General features: G+C 46.8%; 1 protein-coding gene and 1 long non-coding RNA gene across 2 annotated transcripts in view; both read right to left on the reverse strand.

The window, feature by feature from the left end:
- CCDC42 (coiled-coil domain containing 42) overlaps positions 1-23,126 on the reverse strand; it is a 257,302-nt gene that overhangs the window by 121,092 nt on the left and 113,084 nt on the right. Inside the window, exons 5-7 of the mRNA XM_078650622.1 lie at positions 15,714-15,914; positions 3,580-3,801; positions 2,152-2,310 (exon numbers count right to left, since the gene is read on the reverse strand). Of these exons, the coding sequence (XP_078506748.1) occupies positions 2,152-2,310; positions 3,580-3,801; positions 15,714-15,914 (582 nt within the window). The remainder of the gene's footprint in view (positions 1-2,151; positions 2,311-3,579; positions 3,802-15,713; positions 15,915-23,126) is intronic.
- LOC144766930 (uncharacterized) lies at positions 20,091-21,011 on the reverse strand. Its single transcript, XR_013597987.1, has 2 exons — positions 20,949-21,011; positions 20,091-20,488 (listed from the first exon to the last, which is right to left on the reverse strand). It is a non-coding gene; the product is annotated as an uncharacterized LOC144766930 (long non-coding RNA).

Genomic DNA, 23,126 nt, shown 5'->3' on the forward strand with positions numbered 1-23,126 from the left:
TTGCATTCATGTCAAAATTGTAGCAGATGGTGAACACTTTTCGAATATTACTTCCTCAACAGCCAACTGGGCAACCAGCAGGTGCCCCACTTTGAACTTCATACATGCCTCCAACACCACCACCACAATCGCTGATTCTATCTAATCTCCCTTCACTACCTTCACCGCCATTAACCTGCCATTAGTCCCACTAACACCTATGGACATTGGCATGGAACTAGAGAAGGGATCTCTCCCTAACAGTAATTGCCCAGGACTTTGATATTCAATATTAGGTGGCTCAGCTGTTGAACTTTCAGATGCTGAAATATGTTCTCTATTGACTTAGGCTCATCAGTGGTTTTCGTCCTTATCTCAACACAAGAGGTGCTTTAACTACATTTCCCTCTGCTTGGGGTTGAATCATTTACAAAGCTGGTAAGTTGCAGTGCATTAAGAACTTAGGAAATATCTGCCATGCAGGCTCATTTTGGTTACGAGGAGTTAAAGTACCTTTTCCTCTAGAAATCTCCATTGAATGGATGATGTTTATTATGAAGGAACAACAAATTATATCAGTCTGGATAAGTAGGATTCAGCAACACATACATAAAATTCAAATAGACATGTTATAGTCATTTGTTCCTGTTTCTACCAAAACCCGAGATTTTGCAGAACAACAAGAACATATGTTCTCATGTATTTGTTGTGTTTTTCTTAAGAACAGGTGCTGCTTGGTCCAGGTGTCCACACACCAAGGAATGGAGATGGAGTTTAAAAAGGCTGTCAAGGGTAGTTGTCCATTTAGCAGACTCTTTGACATCACTGCATTCTGTATCTGCTACAAAACTGAATATTGCTATGTGTGTTAAGGTCTTTGCTCATCACCTGATGTCTGGGAAACTAATATAAGCACAAAATTCTTTAAAGGTAAGATGTATGGTGCCATGAAAACCCTCAGGAAAGTCATAGACCTACTTCCAACCAAAACCAGAAAGACCATTGTCCACGCGGTGATCACCTCGCAACTGGACTATGGAAATGTACTGTACCTAGGAGCCTCGAGGAAAGGCCTAGCCAAATTACAACTGGTAGAAAATGCTGCAAAACGCTTGGTTCTCAGTCTCCCCAGGAGAACAAACACTAGGAAGGCCCTTGACACCCTACACTGGCTGCCAGTGGAGAAAAGAGCCACGTTCAAGGCAATGTGCTATTGCCACCGCATCCTCTCTCATGAGGGTTCTAGTTACCTGCAACCACTACTGACCAAATATATTCCTGGTCGTAACCTAAGATCCATGGACTTAGCTTTTGTAAAAGTCCCAAGAATCTTCAAAGCCCGCACAGGAGCCCGTTCATTCAGATACCTGGCGGCCAAAATCTGGAACACCCTGCCAATCTCGACAAGGTTAGAACCCAGCGAAAGAGTTTTCAGAAAACATCTAAAGACATGGCTTTTCTCCAACAATTTTGAGGGAAGAGTGTAAACATTCTCCGCAACTGCAGTATCTCACCCAATTATGTCTTAGCGCGGGGACACGCCCTTGGTGTAACCATGCGCTCTACAAATGAATAAAATAAAAATAAAATATGTAGAGAGAGATTTACTAATGTTTCTGTAGGTGCTCGAGTGGCGCTCTGCAATTTCGGACTTCACTCATGGGACTTTATATGGTGTAATGAATAGACTCTACGGGCCATATTTATGAAAATGTATTGCAGCGCTGCAAGTCACCTTGCTGCGTTGGGCTGCATTACAGGGAAAGTGCGTTAATGCACCATACTTATCATAATACGCTGTATTCCTGCCCTTTCCCAGTGCTGGTGCACAATGGGCTGCCTAGCAACAAGGCAGGCACTTTTGCACCATGGTGCAAGGGTGCCTGTTGCATATAGGATTGTTTTTGTGCAGGAAGGGGTACCTTCATGCACAAGAACAATCCCCAGAGGCATTTTATTCTATCTATAGAAAGTAATGAGGTTTAATAAAGATATTTCTTCTTGTTATGCCTCCCCTGGAAAACTCATACATAAATACGGCCCTCCATTTTGTGATGCCACACAAGCGCGGTGCAAAGCGTTAGTAAATCTAACTTGTAGACTTTCCAGTGAATCATTTGTGTCGGTGCATTGGGAGTGGGATGTTAGAGGCATGTCAGTGGTTTCACTTACTGCTTCCAGCTGCTGGGCAGTGTCATCCAAGGACACCTGGAGCCTCTCCTTTATCTCTTTGCTCAAACTGTGGAAGAGGTTTAAGGTTGCCATCTTGATAGTGCCGAGTAGCAGAGTCTTCTTGGCTGCTGTGTTCTGAATATGCGCCCAGCGGGACTCCTAATGAGGTACAGGGAGCACAAGCACAACAGAGAGTGAGGAGCCAATAGGAACCAAGTGTGAGCCCCAATACTAGAAACAGTGAGTGCTGTTGGGCATTACTAAGGTTTACCAGTAGAATTGTGCGTTTTTACAGTTCTGGGCGAGGAAGGAGTGGAGCAGGTCAGAACTGTGATGCATTAGTAGGGAGTGTGTGTCCCAGTACTGTAAGTGCTGGGAGTAAAGTGGGTGTGGTTTGGTTTGCAGTGCAACTCAGAGAATAGGATGGATAGTGCTCATTTCAAGATTGAGATCCGTTGACCGAGCTAAGGGCACGCGCCCTCCTTTAAGCAGGTAATAGGTTATGCCTGGTAATGGAGGGTTCTTATCCTAAAACAGGTCTCCTCCCTTGAACAGGGCATACTCGTCACTTTCACTACACCACATCCAGAGATTTTCCTTTCTTCCCCCTTTTTTGTCATTTTGAGACGTACATATACGGGCACATGCATCAAAGGAAATTGCATTCGCAAATGGTGCGAATCGCAAAATCCGGCCGTTTGCGAATGCAATTCCCGTTTTTGAGATGCATTATCATTCTTGTAATTTTTGCAATTTAAGAAATCGCAAAATTGCGATTTCTTAAATTGCGATTGCATTTAAGGAATCTCAAATTGAGATTCCTTAAATGCAATGCATCAAACTTTTAAAATTTGCGAATTCGCAAATAAGAGGAGCACATTACCATGAAGTTGACCTTCATGGTAATTTGCGAAAACTTGAAAAATGCACTAAAGTGATTTTTTCAAAGTTCCATTTAACACACACATGCCCCTTGGGGCATGTGAGTGTGCAAAATGTACTTCTAAGCAGATTTCAGGGGTGCAACAGGGTGTCCTTTGGACACTCCTGCACCCTTGAAATTGCATTCTTAATTTGCGAATTTCTAATGGTGAATTGCAAATTAAGAATGTCTTTCCATTCATTCCTATGGGCCTCTAGGCCCATAGGAATGGATGGGGAGGTATTCCTTAATTGCGATTCTCAATTAGAGAATCGCAATTAAGGAATTTTAAGAAATCGCTATTTTTTCTGCAATTTCTTGATGCATTGCAATTTGCAATTCCTTAATTGATCTTCCTTATTTTTCGCAATTAAGGAATCACAAAATGCTATATTGATGCATGTGCCAGTTAGTGAGTTAACATTCAGACAGGGAGCAGTACGGTCTCCCCTTCAGGGCCTCTCCCCTGGATCCCCAGTGTGTATTAATATAATGCCTTTCCTTACCCAGACGATTGCCTCACTTTGTGCATGGTCCAGCCTTGTCTGCAGCAGGGACAGCTCGTTATTGTACTGTAGGATGTTGTCACTCTTCTCCTCTACATAGTGGGCCAAGCGTCCACGTGCACGCTCAATATTTGCTTGCGCCTCTTGCTCAATCTTCACTAGGTCCTGGTAGGTGGCCACCAACGTGAAGTATCTGCTGATCACGTCCCGAACCTCATGGAACTGAAAAATGAGGAACAGTTAATGAACAACCCTTCCTCCATGGTTCACCAACTTCCCACACTCTTTCACTAGCACCATCAAGAGGATGACGGCCTCTGTAAAATACTTGCCAATTAAGGATCTTTTTGCAGGTGTTCCTACCTCATCGATGACACCCAATACCTTCTCCTCTGACTATCATCTAATCGGTTGTATGCCAGAATATTGACTACAGAAATATTATGCCAATAGAACAGCGCAGTAAAGACAATCGACAATCAAAATATATATATATTTTTTTAAATTAATTTTATTTTCGACACCAACAGGGTACCGGCACATACAATTCAAATTCACAATATATATTCCTCCCGCCAATACATACATCATCAATTTGACAGCCACATACAAATGATGTTAGGATCATTACAGAGTACTGCGTCCATACATTGTCTAATCACCCATCAGAGACAGCGCTATCCAGAGAACTCCGATCATGTTGCAACAGGTGTTTGGGGTCTGGAGATCATGAAGGTACGCCTCTAAGGGGGAGACGCCAGCACCTCTTCCGTCAACTGGGCCATCCGTGTATGCCTTTCTTTCTAGAGCTCCACCGTCGGGGAAATGCAAATGTCCCCTCTGTACTTATTCCATTTATCCCATTTCTGATCCAATTTCTTGGGGCAACCCCGTCCCTTGAAGACTGACTTTTCTGCTAACATTGCGATATTGATATCTTTTGCCCAATCACCCAGGAGCGGGACCGCCTCCACGCCCCATTTTTGCGCTATGTTTCGTTTCGCTATAGTACAGCCCATTGAGGCCCAAGCCTGTTCAGCCTGGGAAAGGTCAGTCGCCCCCAAACATTAAGCAGACATAGGTGAGGAGATAGCACAAGGGTTTTACTACCCGCCTTCTCAAGATGTCAGGCAATTTTCCCCCAGTAACCCTGGATCTGTGGGCATTCCCATATTATGTGAATGAAGGTACCCTCTTGATTACAGTGTCAGAGGCAAAGCGGATCAGGACGTCTTCCTAGCTTGAACAGTAGTTTAGCATCAAAGTATACCCGATGGAGGACCTTGAACTGGAGGAGTCACAAGCGCATGGGAATGGCAACTTCTCGCTGGAAGGTCAGTGCGTCCCGCCACACGTCGTCATCCATCTCCCTCAGGTCCCTGTCCCAACTCACCCTTAATTTTTGCATAGGGTCTGCATGGTTATTAACCATTTTCTTGTAGGTGAGTGAAATGGCTTTGCGGTCCATGGGATCTAACATCAACCGGTCTTCTAGAGGGGAGGAATCAGGGAGGGGGACACCCTTCGGCAGGGCAGAAGATATAGCATGACTGATCTGCAAGTAGCTAAATGTCTTGGACTAAGCCAATTGGTATTTTGCCTGAAGTTCTGCGAATGAGGCCAACCTCCCCTTCACCCAAATCTCAGACTGTGGATATCCCAATTGTGTCCCATTTGTCAAACCCTGGGCATTTGCTGAGGTGACCGAGAACATCAGGTTCCCATAAGACAATCAAAATATTTAGTTGGTAAGTTTATGGTGGTAAAAATAGATTTTTACCACATATGTGGAGTTACTTATAGTACATCTAATATTTACCTTCTCGATATTTTGGTTGTTGATATTTTTTCAACAATATTTTTGCAGCACCATATTTAAACCTCAGTATTCTGTTACCATACCATCCAATTAGACTCCTTCAACGCTGTTCCCTCTATTCCCTACCCATAAGAGGCCACCACCTCCTTCTACTCAGACATTCACCTAGCAAGAGGATTCCACTAATGTAGGTTGAGGAGTCCTTGGTGCAAAACCTCTGTGGCACTTCTCTCCTGTTTTGAACATTCTAAAAGATCAGGGCCCAGATTCATCAAGGTTCAGTGTCGGGTAAGCATTCGCTTTTTAATGCTAACCCGACGCTAAACCTTTTTGGGAGATTAACAAACCAATGCTAATTGGTATTAGCATTGGTTTGTATGGGAAAGTAAAGCAAAGCAGCACAAAACGCTGCTTTGCATTACGTTGCGTCAAGGGGGTGTTCCATGGATGGTACATGGGCGCTCACCCATGCTTTATGATGCTAAACTTTATCTACTAACATGAGTAGACAGGGTTTAGCGCTAAAAATGAACGATGCTGGAAAACAGGCATTAAAAAGAGAAATGTTTTGATTTCTCCTTTTTTTTACTTCGCATGCGTGCTGTACAGTGCAGCAAACATAAAAAGCTAAAGTTTTAAGTTGTGTCTAGCCATAGTATTTTGTACAGAAAGGATACCCTTCCCATTCAAAACCTTTGATAGACTCAGGCCCACACCCCTGCACTATGGGGCTAAAGTATTTGCCTGGCGCAGGACTGCAGAAATCAACGCCGGCGCTAGGGAGAGGGGAGAGCCATATCTCTCTGAATATTGCACTCTCCTGCTCCCTCCCTGTCATGCAACGCAGCAAAGCATTTTTATTTGGAGCACTGCGTTCTGTGACACCTTTCAGAATCTGATGCAGATATGTTTTTTTGCACTGAAGGCTTGGGTCACCTGTCCTCTGAGAGTTACTCCACATGGCTTTTGTATGCCTCTCTCCCAGCAGAGTATTCTACTTTGTTGGAAAAGATGGTTCACACTAGATGTACCACTTTTCAACACAAGTAACTACTGTCTCCATGGTCAGACAAAGGCATGACTGGCTTGTTAGTAGCAGCTGATTGTTGTCTGTGGAAGCAGGCCTTTTCAATATAACCCTGGAAGCCTAGTGGCTCTGTATGGTAACATCTGTGAAGTTTGTCAATAATGAATTGCAAGTTGTATATGAGGTTGTGCACTAGGGGCTGTGGCCCTACCTCAAACCAGTACCGGCTTTAGGGCAGTGCGACCGATTTGACCGCACGGGGCGCTGACCTGTGAAGGGGCAGCTGACCTTGGAAGAAAGGGGGGTGGCACTGGGTTTAGCAATACATCATGATTGGAGAGAGGAGGGGCCCTTTTGCCGAGTGGTAGTGAGAGAATCCAAGGAGGCGGTCATGGAGTGTGGGGGAGCCAAAAATGATTGTCACACTGGGCGCCACCAACGCTAAAGCCGGCCCTACCTCAGACCCCCAAATGTATTGTAAACCCCAAAATTTTGATTTAACATTTGATATAATTGCAGACCTTGCTGTTGCCATATCACCCCTTCATTGTCCGGCATGTCCCCACGATGCTCCTAGCTGACCACCACCCTGAATACTCCATTATAACTTAGATTGTGGTAGTGTCTGGTTTGAGTGTACAAATACTACAATGAAGCATAGGTGAGAACTTTGTGTTAACCCCACTAGTTCTTGAGCAGAATCCATCACTTCAGCCTGCAGCCTGCAAGAAGAAACAAAATAACAAATAAAAGGCTAATGGATTGCCCACCTGCTCTCCTAAGAGGCTGTCCTGGCCCTCTACCTGGCCTTGTGTTCAGCTCATGAAGAGAAGTTGCAGCCGCATCTACAGCCTTGGGTGACTGAGGGCTGCGTGGAGTGAATTTACGTCGCCTTGAGCATTATCGGATGTCTCCCATCACAGTGTATTTTGAGACAATGCAAATAATACCAGTGACTTTGCCACCATTGGGCTTGATGAAGAAATGAATGAATGGATGAATTGAGTGTATAAAGCTTAAACTGATTTTCAGGAGGCATCCTGGTGCCTGCTGGATGGAAAATGGAGCATGGAGATGAAGTTATGAATGGTTAGTAGGCCCTGGTACTAGTTTACAATTGTCTTGTTTGAATCTCTGAGCATTACCACAGAGGAAGGGTTGTATCGGAGGCAAACATTCTTGCTGATACTTTTAAAAGTGAGGCATAGGCTGGAGGTCGGAGGACGAAGCCTTCTGTTCCAAGCTCTGAGGAGGAGGTAGACTGCAAGGGGTGTAAGGACGAGCTTTTTGAGACTCATAAGATGCAGTGCAACTAGACTATTACAAGGATCTGCAACCTGCAAGAGGAGCCATGCCAGGAATGGAGTGTCAGAGCTCAAACTGCGTATGATGATTCACTCTGCGGGGAGCCATCTTTGTGTCCCCCTTCCTAGGAAAGAACTGTGGGCCTCATTTATGAGGCCCTACCGGCACTATCGAGTTGCCAGAACGTCACTTTTTTGACGTTACTGTGGTGCAATGTGCCACTGGCATATTTATAATGCCACGTAAAGTCACCTTATATGGCTTTTCATGACTTTGTAAAATATGTGCCCCAGGAGCATTCCATGGGTGTTGCTGGGGGCTTTCCCAGCAACATCCATGGCTTTTTGACACTGCCTCAGATTTATGAGAAATCGTAAGTCTGAGACAGTGCCAAAAACGTACACCTCCGTAAGGCGTAAGGGAGGCACAACGTGGAGAAATATCTTTATTTCTACTCGTTTTCTCTCTTTCTATGTGTGCTGCATTCTGCAGCACATGTAGAAAGAGGAAAAAGCCTCTTGTTTTTGTGCAGGAAGGTTTCCCTTCCTGCACAAAAATAATCATCCCCGCAACGTAGGCACCCTTGCACCATGGAGCAAAGGTGCCTGCAGTGGCACATGGCAGCCCATTGTGCGCTGGGGAAAAGGACAGGAATGCGCCGTATCCAATTGATACGGCGCATTCCTGCCCTTTTCTTTTGCCGTTGGGCAGCGCAGCAGCAAGGCCTTCTGCGCTGCCCTATGACAAAAAAACCCATAAATGGGCCCTGTATGTGCATCCCTGGGAGGCCTCCAGGCAAACCACTGCTTTTATATGTGGGTTGCCTGAGGTGATTTGCCCTTTTATTTCCTGCAGCCCATCAGGCTTAGTTTGCTACTTTGAAACTCTGAATGCAACCTCCTTAAGTCAAGACTCCACCTCTTCGGCGAACACTGGGGGGCAAATTTACAAGCCCCTTACCCCAGATTTGCGCCACCGTTGCGTCACTTTTGTGATGCAGTGGCGGCACAAAGCCAGCGCCATGCTGTGGGCTACTTACTACGTGACGCATCTGGGAGATGCGTCGCGTTGTAAAGCCCTGCGCCACATGTGGGTATTCCTGCGCAGGGGTGTGGGGGGCGTTCTGGCTCAGGAACGCCTCCTAAAAGTGGCTGAGTGAAATCTACAAGATTTCACTCAGTCACGTTTAAGGCAACGCTGCGTCAAAAAACTGCGCCTGCTTGAAGCATGCGTAAGGATTGACGCAGCATGTTAGGGATAGGGGCACCCGAGCCTTGTTGGAGCTGCGTCGCGCTTGCGACGCAACTCCAGCTATGCGCCGCCTTTCCCCCGGGGGATGCGAGACGCATCTGCCCATCAGTGCACCACGGTGCGCCGCATTGTAAATGCGGTGCATCAGTGGTGGCGCACGGGTGGGCAAATGCGTCGCAACTCTTCTGGCGCATCCCTGCTGATTAGCAGAGATGCCCCAGAAGTAGTAAATCTGCCCCTGGAACTACAAAAGGCAGCTCATGGTCAGCTGCTTTGTATTCAGATTGGTGCTGAGTTGCATGCCTCCCAGCGCCCTCTGCGTTGACCATGACAAGCAGCCCCTCAGAGCTGCTCTGGTGCTTTCCTCCCTAGTGCCTGTTAATCAGCAAGTAGGACTGTGCTGTGAATGCTTGAACATTGCCAGAGACTCTATTGCTGATCTGACATGTGCACCTCCAAGAAGAAAAGTGGAACGTGTTTCCCTGCGTGAGGTCACGGAATTAGCTACTATCTAATACATTTTACTCTACTAATGTGATAGAGAACCCAAAGTGAAGAAGCCATAACCAAACAAATAAAAAAAGGTGACAATAATGTGACTTTGTATTTAAAAGGGTTATTGCTATATACAACAAGCATTTACAATGCAACGGTTTCGCATTTGGAGAAGTTAGAGGTATTGGCATTGTAAAAGACAAAGTATGAATTTATGTGTTGGTTTTGAAAACAGATAAATAAATGGCATTGTCATTTACATTGCCAATAGCTTAATCTCTCGCAAATGTGAGAACTATTGTACCCTACGGACGAGCTCAGCAGACAGCAATTACTACCACACACACACACACCCAGAGCCACACACACACACCCAGAGCCAGCCCCACACACCCAGAGCCAGCCACACACACCCACAGTGCCAGCCACACCCAGAGCCACACACACACACCCAGAGCCCCCCCACACACACACAACCAGAGCAGTCACATACACACACCCACTGGAGCAGACACACACACACACACTGGAGCAGTCACACACACACACACTGGAGCAGTCACATACACACACACACTGGAGCAGTCACACACACACACACACACACTCTGGAGCAGTCACATACACACACACACACTCTGGAGCTGTCACATACACACACACACACTCTGGAGCAGTCACATACACACACACCCAGGAGCAGTCACACACACACACCCTGGAGCAGTCACACACACACACACTGGAGCAGTCACATACACACACACACTGGAGCAGTCACATACACGCACACACACACTCTGGAGCAGTCACATACACACACACACACTCTGGAGCTGTCACATAAACACACACACACTCTGGAGCAGTTACATACACACACACACACTCTGGAGCAGTCACATACACACACACACTCTGGAGCAGTCACATACACACACACCCTGGAACAGTCACACACACACACCCAGGAGCAGTCACACACACACACTCTGGAGCAGTCACATGCACGCACACACTGGAGCAGTCACACACGCACACACTCTGGAGCAGTGCGCACATGCACGGCTCTTAACCATATGTCAGACAGCAGGCGGCAGCTTGTCATGCACCCCCCTACCCCGCACAGCGCGCCCCTCCAGTAACCCACCGAGCTAATGAAGGTCAGTGCAGTGACGCTGACCGCCCCTCGTTACCACATTGTAACGTTGTATCCGGCCTCATTGAAGCCAGGGCGTCTACAGTACAGTGTGAAAAACAATCTACTGACTGACACAGAAGACAAAGGATGTTAGGTGAGAACATTCGGGATCACCGCAGATGGGGTTTTCCCTCCAACCCACAGGGTCAGCGGACAGAAGGGAACAAAGGACATTGGCACTGCAGCGGGCTAAATATGGTTCAGATAGAACAAAGAGGGAAAGCGTGACGGGTTGAGATGCTTAAGTTATTAACCTGAACAGGGTACATCTGAGGTTGAGGACTTTTTCGGCAACAGCAAAAAGTTTGTCTCGTCTATTTTTAACTAGCTCCATTTTAAAATCCAAATAAATCTGTTACTTGAATGATAGATTTATGAGCGCCGTTCCTTGCCAATTTCCATGAGGCTACGTGACGGAGGCAGCCTCCCGCAGACTGTCGGCTGCATCAGCCACTGCTTGAGCAGCAAGAGGCGATGATCTTGGATTTCTTTAGTTTGCCTTTTAATGGTCGGAGAGGTGAATTGTTTCTGTTTATGTACTGACTGTACTTGCATAGTGTGCACAGCTTTCGCCACAAGCAGCGTTGCTAGGGGGCCATGGGTCCCAACTTAAATAATGAAAATGCCCCTACCTGTTAATTCGGTAGAAAACACAGCATTACTCGGTGTTCAATGGCCCCCTCAGGCCTCTGGGCCCCGGGCATTGCACCGGCTGCTTCACAGGCAGTAGCCCCCTGGCCACAGGGCGCACCATTGAATATCTGGGCGTGAGAGAACTTTTTCTATACCATACCGTTTTGGCCAGATATTTATTTGAAATCCTGGTACGTATTGTGTTGCTTTGTTTGTTACACTCCACCTTCAAGTGTGTGCATTGAGGTCTTTTTCGTTTTGTGTAGCGGCCGTTGTTGTGTTGAAGTTCTTTTTGTTGATATACATCACTCCCTGAAAATCGGCATTGGTGAATGTAAAATGCGGCATCCTTTGCAGGGTGCAAGCGACAAGACACTCGAGCTGAATATTCTGCGCGGCAAAACACCCATTTTCTTTTGCATTAAAAAAAGAAATCATACTTTGCAGGCGAAAGCCTTCCTCGCGGCTCTTGCATTATTGAAGCCCGAGATAATGTGATGTTATAAATCTCTGGCGGTGGTTTTCAAAGGATTGACAAGTCTGTGTGAGGTACGAGTCTCTGCCTGCAGACTAGACCGGGTTTAGGGGTTTGATTTCTGCGACGGTGTCTACTAAACCAGAGCTTTCATTGACGGGTTCTGAGAGCTCTCTTTTGTGTTTTGCAAATACAAAGCGTTTCTTTTCTTTTTGGAAGAGTGGCCTTCTTAAAACATTATAGTCCTAATGTTCAGTGTGAAGCACCATGTTAATGTAGATGGTTCGAGGCAAACACGGAGACCACAGGCACAAAGACGACAGCCACGCACGATAACCGGAGCATACATACCGGGCAAAGACGGAAGACGGAGACGACAGCCACGAGCCAAGCACGACATAACACTTCTCCACACTCCCTCAGTGTGCCTGACTGGTGGACTGCCTGGCTCCACACAACACTGCGAGCCCTGTACAAATTCCTTTCCTGTACTCTGGTCACGGTATGTCTTTGTCCACGCAGTGTAACTTGGGCCGAAGCTTCTAACATTCCTGGTAAAAACCAGGGGAGTGAGAAGCAAGGAAATGTCCGAGCTGAAGGCTAATGAAGTGATTAAAGAAAAAGAGAAATCGGTTTGTCCTTAAAAGTGAGCAGTGGAAGGAAACAAGTAGTGAGGCTGTGTTCCAGGGGAGATGCAAACAGAAGACAGACCAACTAAGCCATTGAATAAGAAGCAAGTAAATTAGTGACAGTAAAACTAGCCAGTAATTGGCAAGGAATGGGCAGTATTTAAGCCCACTGTAAGTTCTTGGTAAGATGACAATATGTCTTTTGCAATCCGCTTTCGATGCCTGGTGGGCTTGACCTAAACAAGGTGAAAGCTACTATTAAATGGCTTCAGTGCTCAGTCAGAACAATGTGGTCTTCTTGTATACACTGTTCATGCTTATACATGAAACTTAATTCAACAGAAATCATTACTAAACAGTAATTGGGACGGGCAAATTGTAACCATACAGAATTATAGCAGACCACGTAGAGTACAGTCGACGAGATTATGGGGCGCCCAGACTCAGGAAATCGCTTTTGGACCATACATACCTTTTTTTTTCCTGCAAATGGCAAAACATGTATTTATCTGGATATCGGTAGACTGTTGCAAGCAAAATCCTAAAGTGAGTAAGGAAGGAACAAAACCAGCACTGCCGGGGCCGCCTCTTTTATCCTTAACTAGAAAAACATAGGATTCCGAGATAGCATGCTGTTGTGTTTATTTTTGTACACTGTGTGACTTCGTTACTAAATTGTATGAAAATTCAGCTACAAATTCTCCTCGGAAGGGACCTCAGAAATGTTTGTGTTTTCTTGAACAATTAAAAGCAGGCGAAGGCTGTAGTCATTCAATGCGCCCTTGTTTTTTAGAGTAATTGTGCATTTCCCACTTGTATTCATCAGTTTCAGCAAACTGAAACAACACGAGTGTTTCACTCGGTATCCTTGTTGTGGAAATAAAAATGCATGCAGCCGTTTTGCAGACTTATTTTCAGCTATAAAGTATTCCCGAGCAACATGTTGGGATCCACCTTGGTACTCGATAGAGGGGGTGAAGGTTGGCATCTCTTCGACCCTTCTCTGCGAAAGGAATTCGCTGAGATCCTGAAGTTTAAAATGGAAAGCAATTTAGTGCCGATAGTGAACACACACACATCTTTTCTGTGTCTGCTGTTCTTGAGATTGTCAACGAAGAATGCTGAAGCTTCCTGTCGTAGCCCAGGCTAAGTGAGCAGAGGTCTGAAAGCGGCTCCCATTTCCTCACGCAGGAGAGTTTACAGAATGGACTCCTGGCCTGTGTCTCCCCTTCTTCCTGGGGGGAGGTGGCTTTCACAGGCACTGGGACTTTCAGAACTCTGTACATTTGCCAGTTTGCGGATTTAGTCTTTTCAGTACCCATTTTTAAAGGGACATCTTTATCTGTACAACAATATTTCAAGTACAAAACAACAAAGGCGATAGAGAAAAATGATGAATTTACAGTCCTGCTCAGTATATAGGAAAGCGGGATGCAGTCAGATTTGAGAACATTGTTTTCTTTGAACCGTGTGCATGTTTTGTAGCTGTCTGTGTATGCGATGTACTAACTAGGGCATCCTTTTATGGGTTAGACCCTCGCATCATGACCTCATCCAAAGACGGAAGACGGAGACGACAGCCACGAGCCAAGCACGACATAACACGGAGACCACAGGCAACCAAATGACAAAAACATCGCTTGAAAAAGAAGAAAAAAAACACCGCCCACCGCCGCATGACGTAGGGAAAGGGGTGGGATGAGTAAAAATCACGGGAACGCCCACGAATCTGCTCCGGCCATGACGGACAGATGTCTGTTCCAATGGCTAGCCTCCATGTATGGAGCTAGCCAATGGAACAGAGGGCGGATTCCCAAGCCACATACTCTAAACAAAAGATTTCGCCTTGCGCAGAAAGTCTGCTACGCAGCCTTTCGGTGAGGCGAAACCTAAAAAGGACATCTGAATGATCACTTTGCAAGGGTAAAGAGGCAACCAGACTGTTATCTGATGCTTCTGTCTAGGGGGATGTCCTTTAGTTGGTGTTGACGACGTTTCGACTCTGCTTGCAATATGAGGGTCTGATCAGTACTGTAATGACCTAGGAACTAAAAAAATGTTCTTATGGATCACAATTCATTTGTGTTGTCATGAAGGCAATATTTTACTTCCTGGTTCACTGGAAGGTCGGGACTGTATTATTCGCTCGAGGGCCCTAAGAATCAGCGAATCTCTGATCGGGAGTTTGCCTTTATAGATTCATACACCTATACGGACTAACACTCCAATAATAGACAGTAGTAAAAGCTTCACTGGCCAGCAACTCGATCTTGAACTCATACATGTTCGATAACCAACGGCAACCCAGATCCACATCTGGCCCTTCCTGAAGGAATAATACAATATCAGGACCTTCCAGTGAACCAGGAAGTAAAATATCACGCAGGTTTATCACTATTCGCGGAAATAGTATGCGCTAAAAAAAATTGTATCGTATGTAGAATAAATAACTCTAATAAACTGAGATCTGTGACAGCAAAAAATTGGGCCATAGAAGTCTTTTTTAATTCATTTGTGACAGATATGTTCTGTTTTTTTTATTATTTGTTTTTTCTTTGATTAAATCTACACAGGAAAATCCTATGGCATTAAGAAACCTTTATTTAGAAATGAGTTCCATTTGAACACTTGTTATACGTTTATACTTAATACTCAGTTCGCATGGGCATATGAGTTGCTCTTGTTTTTTGAAGTACTATCCTGCGAGTGGCAAATTCCACATAGCAAGTGCCTGGCATTTCAGGGAGCAGAGTAGTAGTAACTAACCTTTGGAGGTTCACAGAAAATAGACAGTACTTGTAACAAAGATTGCTTAAAACCTCTGTGTCCCCCAAGTAGAGGATAAGTGGCATGGCAAGCACCATGTTGTCTAGCCCTTACCTCTTGCAAGATCTCCAGCATCTTCTTCTCTGAGCCCCATGTCACCAGAGAATTCACCCACTTCTTCTTTGACCTTTACCTCACCAGACAAGCTTATTGAATTAATAACTGACTTAGCCCCCAACCATCTCCTCATCCACCTCCTCCACCACATTCTCATCTGAAGATCACCACATTAGTTAAATGCCATCTACTCTTCTGACACCTTATTACTTCCTTCCTCTATCCTTTAACCTCACCTCCTTGGACATCTTCGCTAGTTTGCTCTCACAGTCTAACTAAATTGGTTGGCTACACTGGTTTTACTGATCTTTACGTCTTAGAGCTTGCACCTCTTTGCGTATTGGATGCCTCCAGGGCTTTCTCCTCTAACCCTTATCTCATTGGTAGTCTCACCAACCTTATCCATTGACCCTCACCTCATCTGATGTCTCCACCACCTTTTCCAGGTAATCATTGAAGATGGAGTATTTCTTCAGCTTGCGACTGAGCGCGAAGCGTTCCATCCGCAACTTTTCAGTCTCAGTTCGCACATGCGTCAAGTCTCTCTCCTTCTGCCGCTTCAACTCACGCTCGTGGTTGGCCTTCTTCAAGGCTCGAATTCGCTTCTGGTCATTCTCCTGTGGGGGGTAGACATTCCGAGAAATGTGAGTTAATGGCATTCCCATTGAATGGTCAGTTTCTACATCAGGCTCTTCCTTAGCCTTATGTTAGGTGTATCTTGTCTGATGTGGAAAATGGGTTCAAGTGTAGAGGAAGAGGTACCGGTTGAAAGCTGGCAGTGGGAGCCGTAAGTAGGGTATAGGAGGAAAGGATATTGCACTTCCTAAAAGCACAGATGTGTGAGGCCATACATGGACACAGTGTGGCTTTTAGAAATTCTTACCGATGTGCATATTGCCCACTTGCGCCCTTGATATGCACATACTTTCAAAGTGTATCTAGTTACTCATATTCAGATATTATCTTGGTATGTCAATCTGTGTGCACAATTTGTGCATGTGTGGTAATGCAAGTATTCATGTGTGGACGTTGTTCAGGTTTGTCCCTGTGTTTGGTCAGAATGTTTCTCAGTTTTGTCCGTAACTGTTTAGGTGTTGAGGGGCGTGGCCAATCGAGATGGCTGACAGGACACATTCTTGAGTGGCTTCCCACACACCCTACAATATCCTGTCTGATTCTGCATCCCTACCGCTACTCATACCTGGGCACTATACCCCACAGTGGGGGGGACATCTCTGAGCTGGAGGAACTGCTAGCTTATACAGGGGGACCTCTGGAGCGAGGTGAGAGGGGCTGTGCCGAAACAAGGCACTGCTTTGCGGCCTACAACGGAGTTGGCTGGGCTGGTGCCGGTGGTGCATCCAATGGTGGCTGCCGGGCACCATCACTCTTAGGCCTGCTCTGCTGGGGTTCGCCTGCCGGGGTATTGACTGCGGCCTGCCAGCCTGCTGTGAATTGCGGGCCTCCTGGGAAGCTGAGCCGGAAGGGGGACTGTGCTCCCGGGCCAGTCCTGTGCCGCTGGCCACGAGGGTCGGAGATGCGGCCAAAAGAGCAGCAACTGACAGCGAGGTCGCTGTGCCACAAAGACTGCCTTGGAGGCGTCATCGGGTCCCCGGCCACGATTGGGGCCCAGCTGCGAACTGTGATCTGTGTCCTCGTGGTATGCAGTCTACTTTCGTTGGTGGGTGCCCTTCCCGATGGGAGCACGCCACGGGGAGGGCCCCCTTGGCCCCGAGTCTGCACTTAGCTCTGCCCCCAGGGGAGAGGGGGAAAGCGCGACATCTGGCGGATTTCACTGGGCCTGCTTGTGCTGGGCCCACTGGGAGCTACTATGGGGGCCCGCTTGGGTGCACAGAGATGGTGAGCTGGTGGAGGCCCAGCACTTCTGTTAGGCCCCTGAGACTATCTGCGATTCCAGGGGGATGAACCCCGCATTCAAGGCCGGCGTTAACTTAGGTCCTCCCTGCTCTAGATAGGCCTTGGCGGCCGTCTGCAGTGGCGCAATCTCCATCAGAGGTGAGGTGCGTGGATGGGGGCCCGGGTGAACAGTGCCCACTTAGTGCCATCCGTGCTGCACTGGATCACGCGGATGGGGTCGGAGTACCCCTGGGGGGATCCAGGTGGCCTCTCATCCTATGGTTAGACTGGAGCTTGCACAGGACCCCCAATTTGGACTGCCAGTAAGAGTTGGGTGGGCGCCCAGAGAGCCTTTATGCTGGTGGTGGTCCTTCTGAGCCAGCAGAGACTAAGCTACATACTCTGTGTGAAGGGGCCCAAGACTGTGAGGCATGGGATTGGTTATAGACAGCGGCCCCTGACTGTGGGGACTTCCCTGCAGTTCTGCCTTTCCTGGCTAACGTTCCTGCCCTGTTCTCATGGAGAAGGGAAAGCCTTATGGGCCCCACCAGGGGAATACCATTAAACAATATGCCACCCTCATGCAGGCTACTCAGCGGCGGATGCGACACATCAGCAAGCGAGGAGACACAGAGAGGGCTGCTTCCCCGGAGAAGCCCTCCCGCGCTGACATTCTGGCGGTGATCCAAGGATCCCAAGTGGCACTGGAGGGGAAGATTGCGGCTCCCCGCGGCCCCAGCAGGCGTCCACCCTAAAAGGGCAGCCCTTTAGTGCCATTTGGGCACGACCATACCCCTCACTAGTGGTTGGACTCCACTTAGGAGTCCTCTTGTGGTGGCGCACTATGTGCGTCACCTCCGGGCGCCATGGTAGGGGAGGGTATATATGTCTCCCCCGCCCCTCCTGGGGTCCTCTGTTGCACCAGCCATGCCATCTAGGTGGTCGTGCTGAGGAGCTGCTGCTATTTTAAGCCGCCGTGTCCCTGGTCTGGCATTGGTTGTGTGGTGACTGGGTGACCCAGGGTGCTGACTAATCAGGCGGGCAGGGGCAGTTTAGGTTGGTACAGCTGTCTGCCCTTGGATCGCCCGTAAGATAACCCACCATATTGCATACTTTTGTATGGAATAAACCTGCAGCAATATTTTCCCATAACAAAAGTTGTCTTGTGTATTTATCTATTCACGCATGCTCAGACTGTGGGTGGGGGAAGTTGCCAATAATGGCACTATGAGACTGTCACTGTAGAGGTGAATCTCCTGCCCACTGACCTGCGAAAAGTGTCTGACAATGTCTGCGTGGGGGAGGGCTCCATTGTTGGCCTACAATCAGGAGTGACATCCCTGAAACCATTGGCTGGCTGGCCTCACATGAAAAACGATGTGGCACAAGGTACTGTAAGAACAGAGAGGCTCCTGGAGATCTGGGTAGTGAGGGGAATTGGCATCACAACGCTCAGACTGGAGGGTCCGGGTTGACCCCGAGATTGGCGTGGCCAGTGAGAGCCGGGATCATGCCAGAGTAACCAATCAGAAGGATGGCACCATGGCGTTGGCGACTCCTGGAGTGCAACTGGACTCCCCGGTGCTGCATCTGCAGTGACAATGGACATCTACCTCACCGACGCCACGGCTGAAAGTGATGAGTCTTGAAGGGATTGGGTGGGGGATGATAACATTTGAGAAATACTGCCACGTGACACTGTGCAACAACGTATGGCTTCTAATCTGTGATACACATAGCAGCTCTGGGGAGTTCTCTCCACTTATTAGTGGTAGGAATTGTTGGGGAAAGGGGGTTTAGGCTGTAGGTCCTGACAACAAGATCTAGAATGGGCGACCACACAGTTTTGTTATGGTGTGATTTGTCTGGGGAGGGGGTATCAACAGTTGTTCTTACTTTATGCCCCTATTTCCTGTGGGGATTTGTTTGCTGGTTTCAGTGTATGCGCAGGTGCTGATTGGGGTGTTCTTTTTATGGATCATGGATGTTCTGCTCTCGGGAAAAGGGGGGAATCTAACTCACATAATGGCTAACTGCACCAATATTATCACCTGGAACGTCAGAGAGCTGCGTGGTTACACAAAGCATTACAGAGTCCATCCCTACCTCCGACGTCACGGTGTCCACTTAGCCTGCCTGCAGGAGACACATCATATGGGTGATGAAGTACATACGTTAGCCCAAAAAAATGGAGGGGGTAGCTTTTTGCGGCCACCTACCTGGCCTATGGCAGGGGGGTTGTGGTATCTGTTGCTCCTGGAGGTCCCTTTTCATCGTGTCTATAGTGAGCCAGACGTGGAGGCAAGCTACGTACTCCTCCAGGGCAAGTTGGGTGGTGAGGACATCACCCTCCTGAACACCTATGCACCAAATGTTGATGATGAGAAGTTTTATGAGGTCATGCAGGTCCTGCTGGAGGCAGCGTGGAGTGCCCCATAATCTGAGCGGGGACAAGGACTAACACTCACCACAACAGGGTATGAAGCCCTGGATAACTGTATCCCTGGCACGTGTCATGAGCGACCTGGGCCTGCTAGATAGTTGGGGCGTTCTCCAGACACAATTGTGGGAGTTTACTTGCCACTCACAGTTGAGAGACAGTTATTAGTGGACATTGGTGCCTAGGAGCATTGGTTGGCGCCCCTTCGTGTGGAGGAGGTGACTGTGCACAGGGAGAGTCTACGTGTCCAGTGTTCCCTGCATGAATATTGGGAGATCCTCGAACGGCACACCCTTACTGCTTATCAACAGATCCTCCACAGAGAGGGTGACAAGTCGAGTAGGTTGCTAGCCTGGATACTGATATTTTCAAAAAACAAGGGGGACCCAATCAGTGCCTAGGGACCTTGGGCAATCAATTATTATGAAAAACAGTGGTCCATAGGATTAAGTTTTCACAAAGACAAATGCAAATATAGACTCCAATTAGTACTATATTGACAAGTTTTTCAGTACCCAGCCGGGTCTGAAATTTTATTTCAAATATAAACAAATTTAAAAGACCATCAAGGAGGTCTAATGTGACAGTTGATAGGGTACAAGCCTGTACCTATCCGAAAGTACACTCAAAAGAATTCAAAGGTAGGAAGAGAGCAAAAAAAGGAGGGTAAAGAATATCAGGCAAAAAGAACAGCGGAGCCAATTGTCCCTTGCATCAATAGCATATTAGCACGGCAAGTTCAGACAACCAATTCATGTAACAGTGTAAACACAATGGGAAAGTTACAGAATCGGAGTAAGTGTCGACGGCGTTTCGATCCCCGGCTCCTAGTGAACTGGGATCATCATCAGGACTGTAACAATGTATTGCCTGTATGTGCTTTTTTTAAAAAACCTGTTAGAAATTACAATTTACAGAAATGAGAGAAAAAAAGGAAAAAGAGAAAATTCTGTTTAAATACGGCACTAATTACAGGTAAAATGCACGTAGTATTCATTTATGTCATGCCATTGTGATCATGTTGGTGTCATCCACACGTCTTTTAGTGTTCCAATTACATGCTTTATCAAAACGTGCGAAAAACGTTTAAGTTAAGGCCGACTTGGATAGTTGCGCCGTGAGCCTTTAAACGCTAACGTGGTTGTGGCTATATGTGTCGCTTTAAAGAGTGGCGCAGTGGTGAAGCAATATCTTACGCTCATTCTATTGCGTGCATTCAGCCCGATGAGCTTAAACACAATTCGGACAATAGAGGTTGTGGCTAAGGTATCGATGTGATATAACCATGCGTCACGTGAACGTGGATTCTTTGCATGCCACATAAATTTGCCATAATGGTAGGTTAAGAGCGCACCTTTCCGAGCGATCTACATCAGCCTCCTGAGAGTTTTAGAAGAAATAGTGGGATGGATGGCTGGTACCTAAAGTGAACAGAATCAATTAGCATCAAGTGATGATATCATGCGCTAATACTTAGGGTAAGGGGGAACACGACGTTACCTCGGTGTCCTATTCCGGTAGGTTTTTGGGGGGTTGCTGCCATAAGTTCCTATCTTGTGATGAATACCGCTTGAGAGGATTCAAGAATCATGGAACTGTGTAGTGTATATTCCACCCGCTTAGGCGTATACACTTTGAGTCTGCAAATAAACAGGAATAGGGCTTAGCAGCGAAGGACTGAGGGTGGGAGTGTCCGTGAGCCCGAGGGAGGCCGGGATTCCTTACCTTAGCACGGAGTTAATAGTCCTTTACTCGCGATCCGAGTAAGCTGCAGGCGGTGTGCACAGTGGCAGTGCGCCGGCTTCACGATGATACGGAAGTGAGCCCATGCGTGGCCGTGCGTGAGTTAATAAACAGTGATGAAGGAGTGAGAGCGGAAGGAGGCGGGAGGGGTGTCCCAGTGGCGGCCATCTTAGAGTGGTGTCGGTTTAGGAAAGCTCGGTGAATGTGCTCTTTTCCATGCATTGTGCCCGGGATGTCAGTACAATCAGATTTACATGATAGAGAATTTTTATGTGGCATTTTTATCGAACAACCTCAATCTCTGTCCACACAAGTTTTGGATTTTAGAAGACATGTTTGGATTTTAGAAGACAGACAACGGCAAGCATTATGGTACAACACTTCATACATCCAAATAACAAGCAAACTGTTGTTCAAATTCGGCAATTTTGACAGTCTCTCAAGTCAATTTCTGGCAATTCACAGCAATCCTGCCCAATCCTCGGTGCGATTGAGACCATTCCGAATTGTGTCCAGAAGTAAAATACATTTCAGTTCCTCCTTATTGAGAAGTTGAGCCATACATCCTCCTCTAGGTGGTAACCTTAGCGCCTTTAGCACAGTCCACTTTAAGTCATTTTCAGTGTGCTTGGCACTGGTGAAATGTTCAACAAGCGGTGCATTCTGGGTTTGACAGCGGATGCGGCTCTTGTGCTGGCAGATCCTTGTTTTCACCTTCTGTGATGTTTGACCCACATACATTTTCATACATGGACATTGAACCATATATATCACATTACAGGTGTTACAATTTGACAGTGAAGAACTGGTAAAGGTGATGTTATTAAATACTCTGGTTTTCCCTTCAATGGTTATGTCACATACACTGCAATTGCCACATTTTACATGTCCTACAACGGGGGACAAGCCCCATATGCTTTCAAGTGTGGAGGATTGATCGGGGCTTGGCAATGCTGCTCGGACTAGATGGTCCTTCAGATTTTTGCTTTTTTTAAAAGCAAACAAAGGCCGCTCAATTTCTAGTACGCCCGCATTTATGACAGACCAGTGACGGAGTATCATCTTCCTCATTTTGTTTGACACAGGGGAAAAAGTGGTTACACAAGTTATTCTCTCCTGTGGGGTCTTTGGAGTGGGTGTCAGTAAGGTTTCTCTAGGTCTATACCATGCTCTTTTAAGTGCATTTTTGACGATACGCCTCGGGTAGCCCCTGTTTTTAAGTTTTTCTGCTAGAGTGGTGCTTTCTTTAAAGTAGTCCTGCCTGCACGAGCAATTTCTCCTGATTCGCAGGAACTGAGAGAATGGGAGTGAATCCCGTAGTGCTCTGGGGTGGTTGCTGGAATAGTCTAATAGTGTATTCCGCTCTGTGGCTTTTCTGAACAGACGTGTCAGAAGAACTCCCTCTTGGTGGAAGATGGAAAGGTCCAGGAAATCAATAGAGGTTTTATTTGAAGTTAGGGTAAAGTGAAGACCACAGCAATTGTTGTCCATCCAGTGTTGAAAATGGCGTAGATCACTAACTTCACATCTCCAAATCATGAAGATGTTGTCAATGTATCTACGCCATAATCCAATTCCTGCATAAAAGGGATTAGATGGACAAAGTATCACCTCCTTTTCAATCTCATTCATGAAAAGTATAGCCAAGTTTGGGGCAAAAATAGCCCCCATACTGGTGCCCTTGATCTGCTGGTAAAAGAGGCCATTAAATGTAAAGAAGTTTCTTGTTAGACAAATTTCAAGTAGCTGTAAAATAAAAGATGTTGGTATTGCGTGAGGGCGGGGGCGT

This window comes from Lissotriton helveticus, chromosome 7, assembly GCF_964261635.1.
Source record: "Lissotriton helveticus chromosome 7, aLisHel1.1, whole genome shotgun sequence".
Taxonomy (NCBI): domain Eukaryota; kingdom Metazoa; phylum Chordata; class Amphibia; order Caudata; family Salamandridae; genus Lissotriton; species Lissotriton helveticus.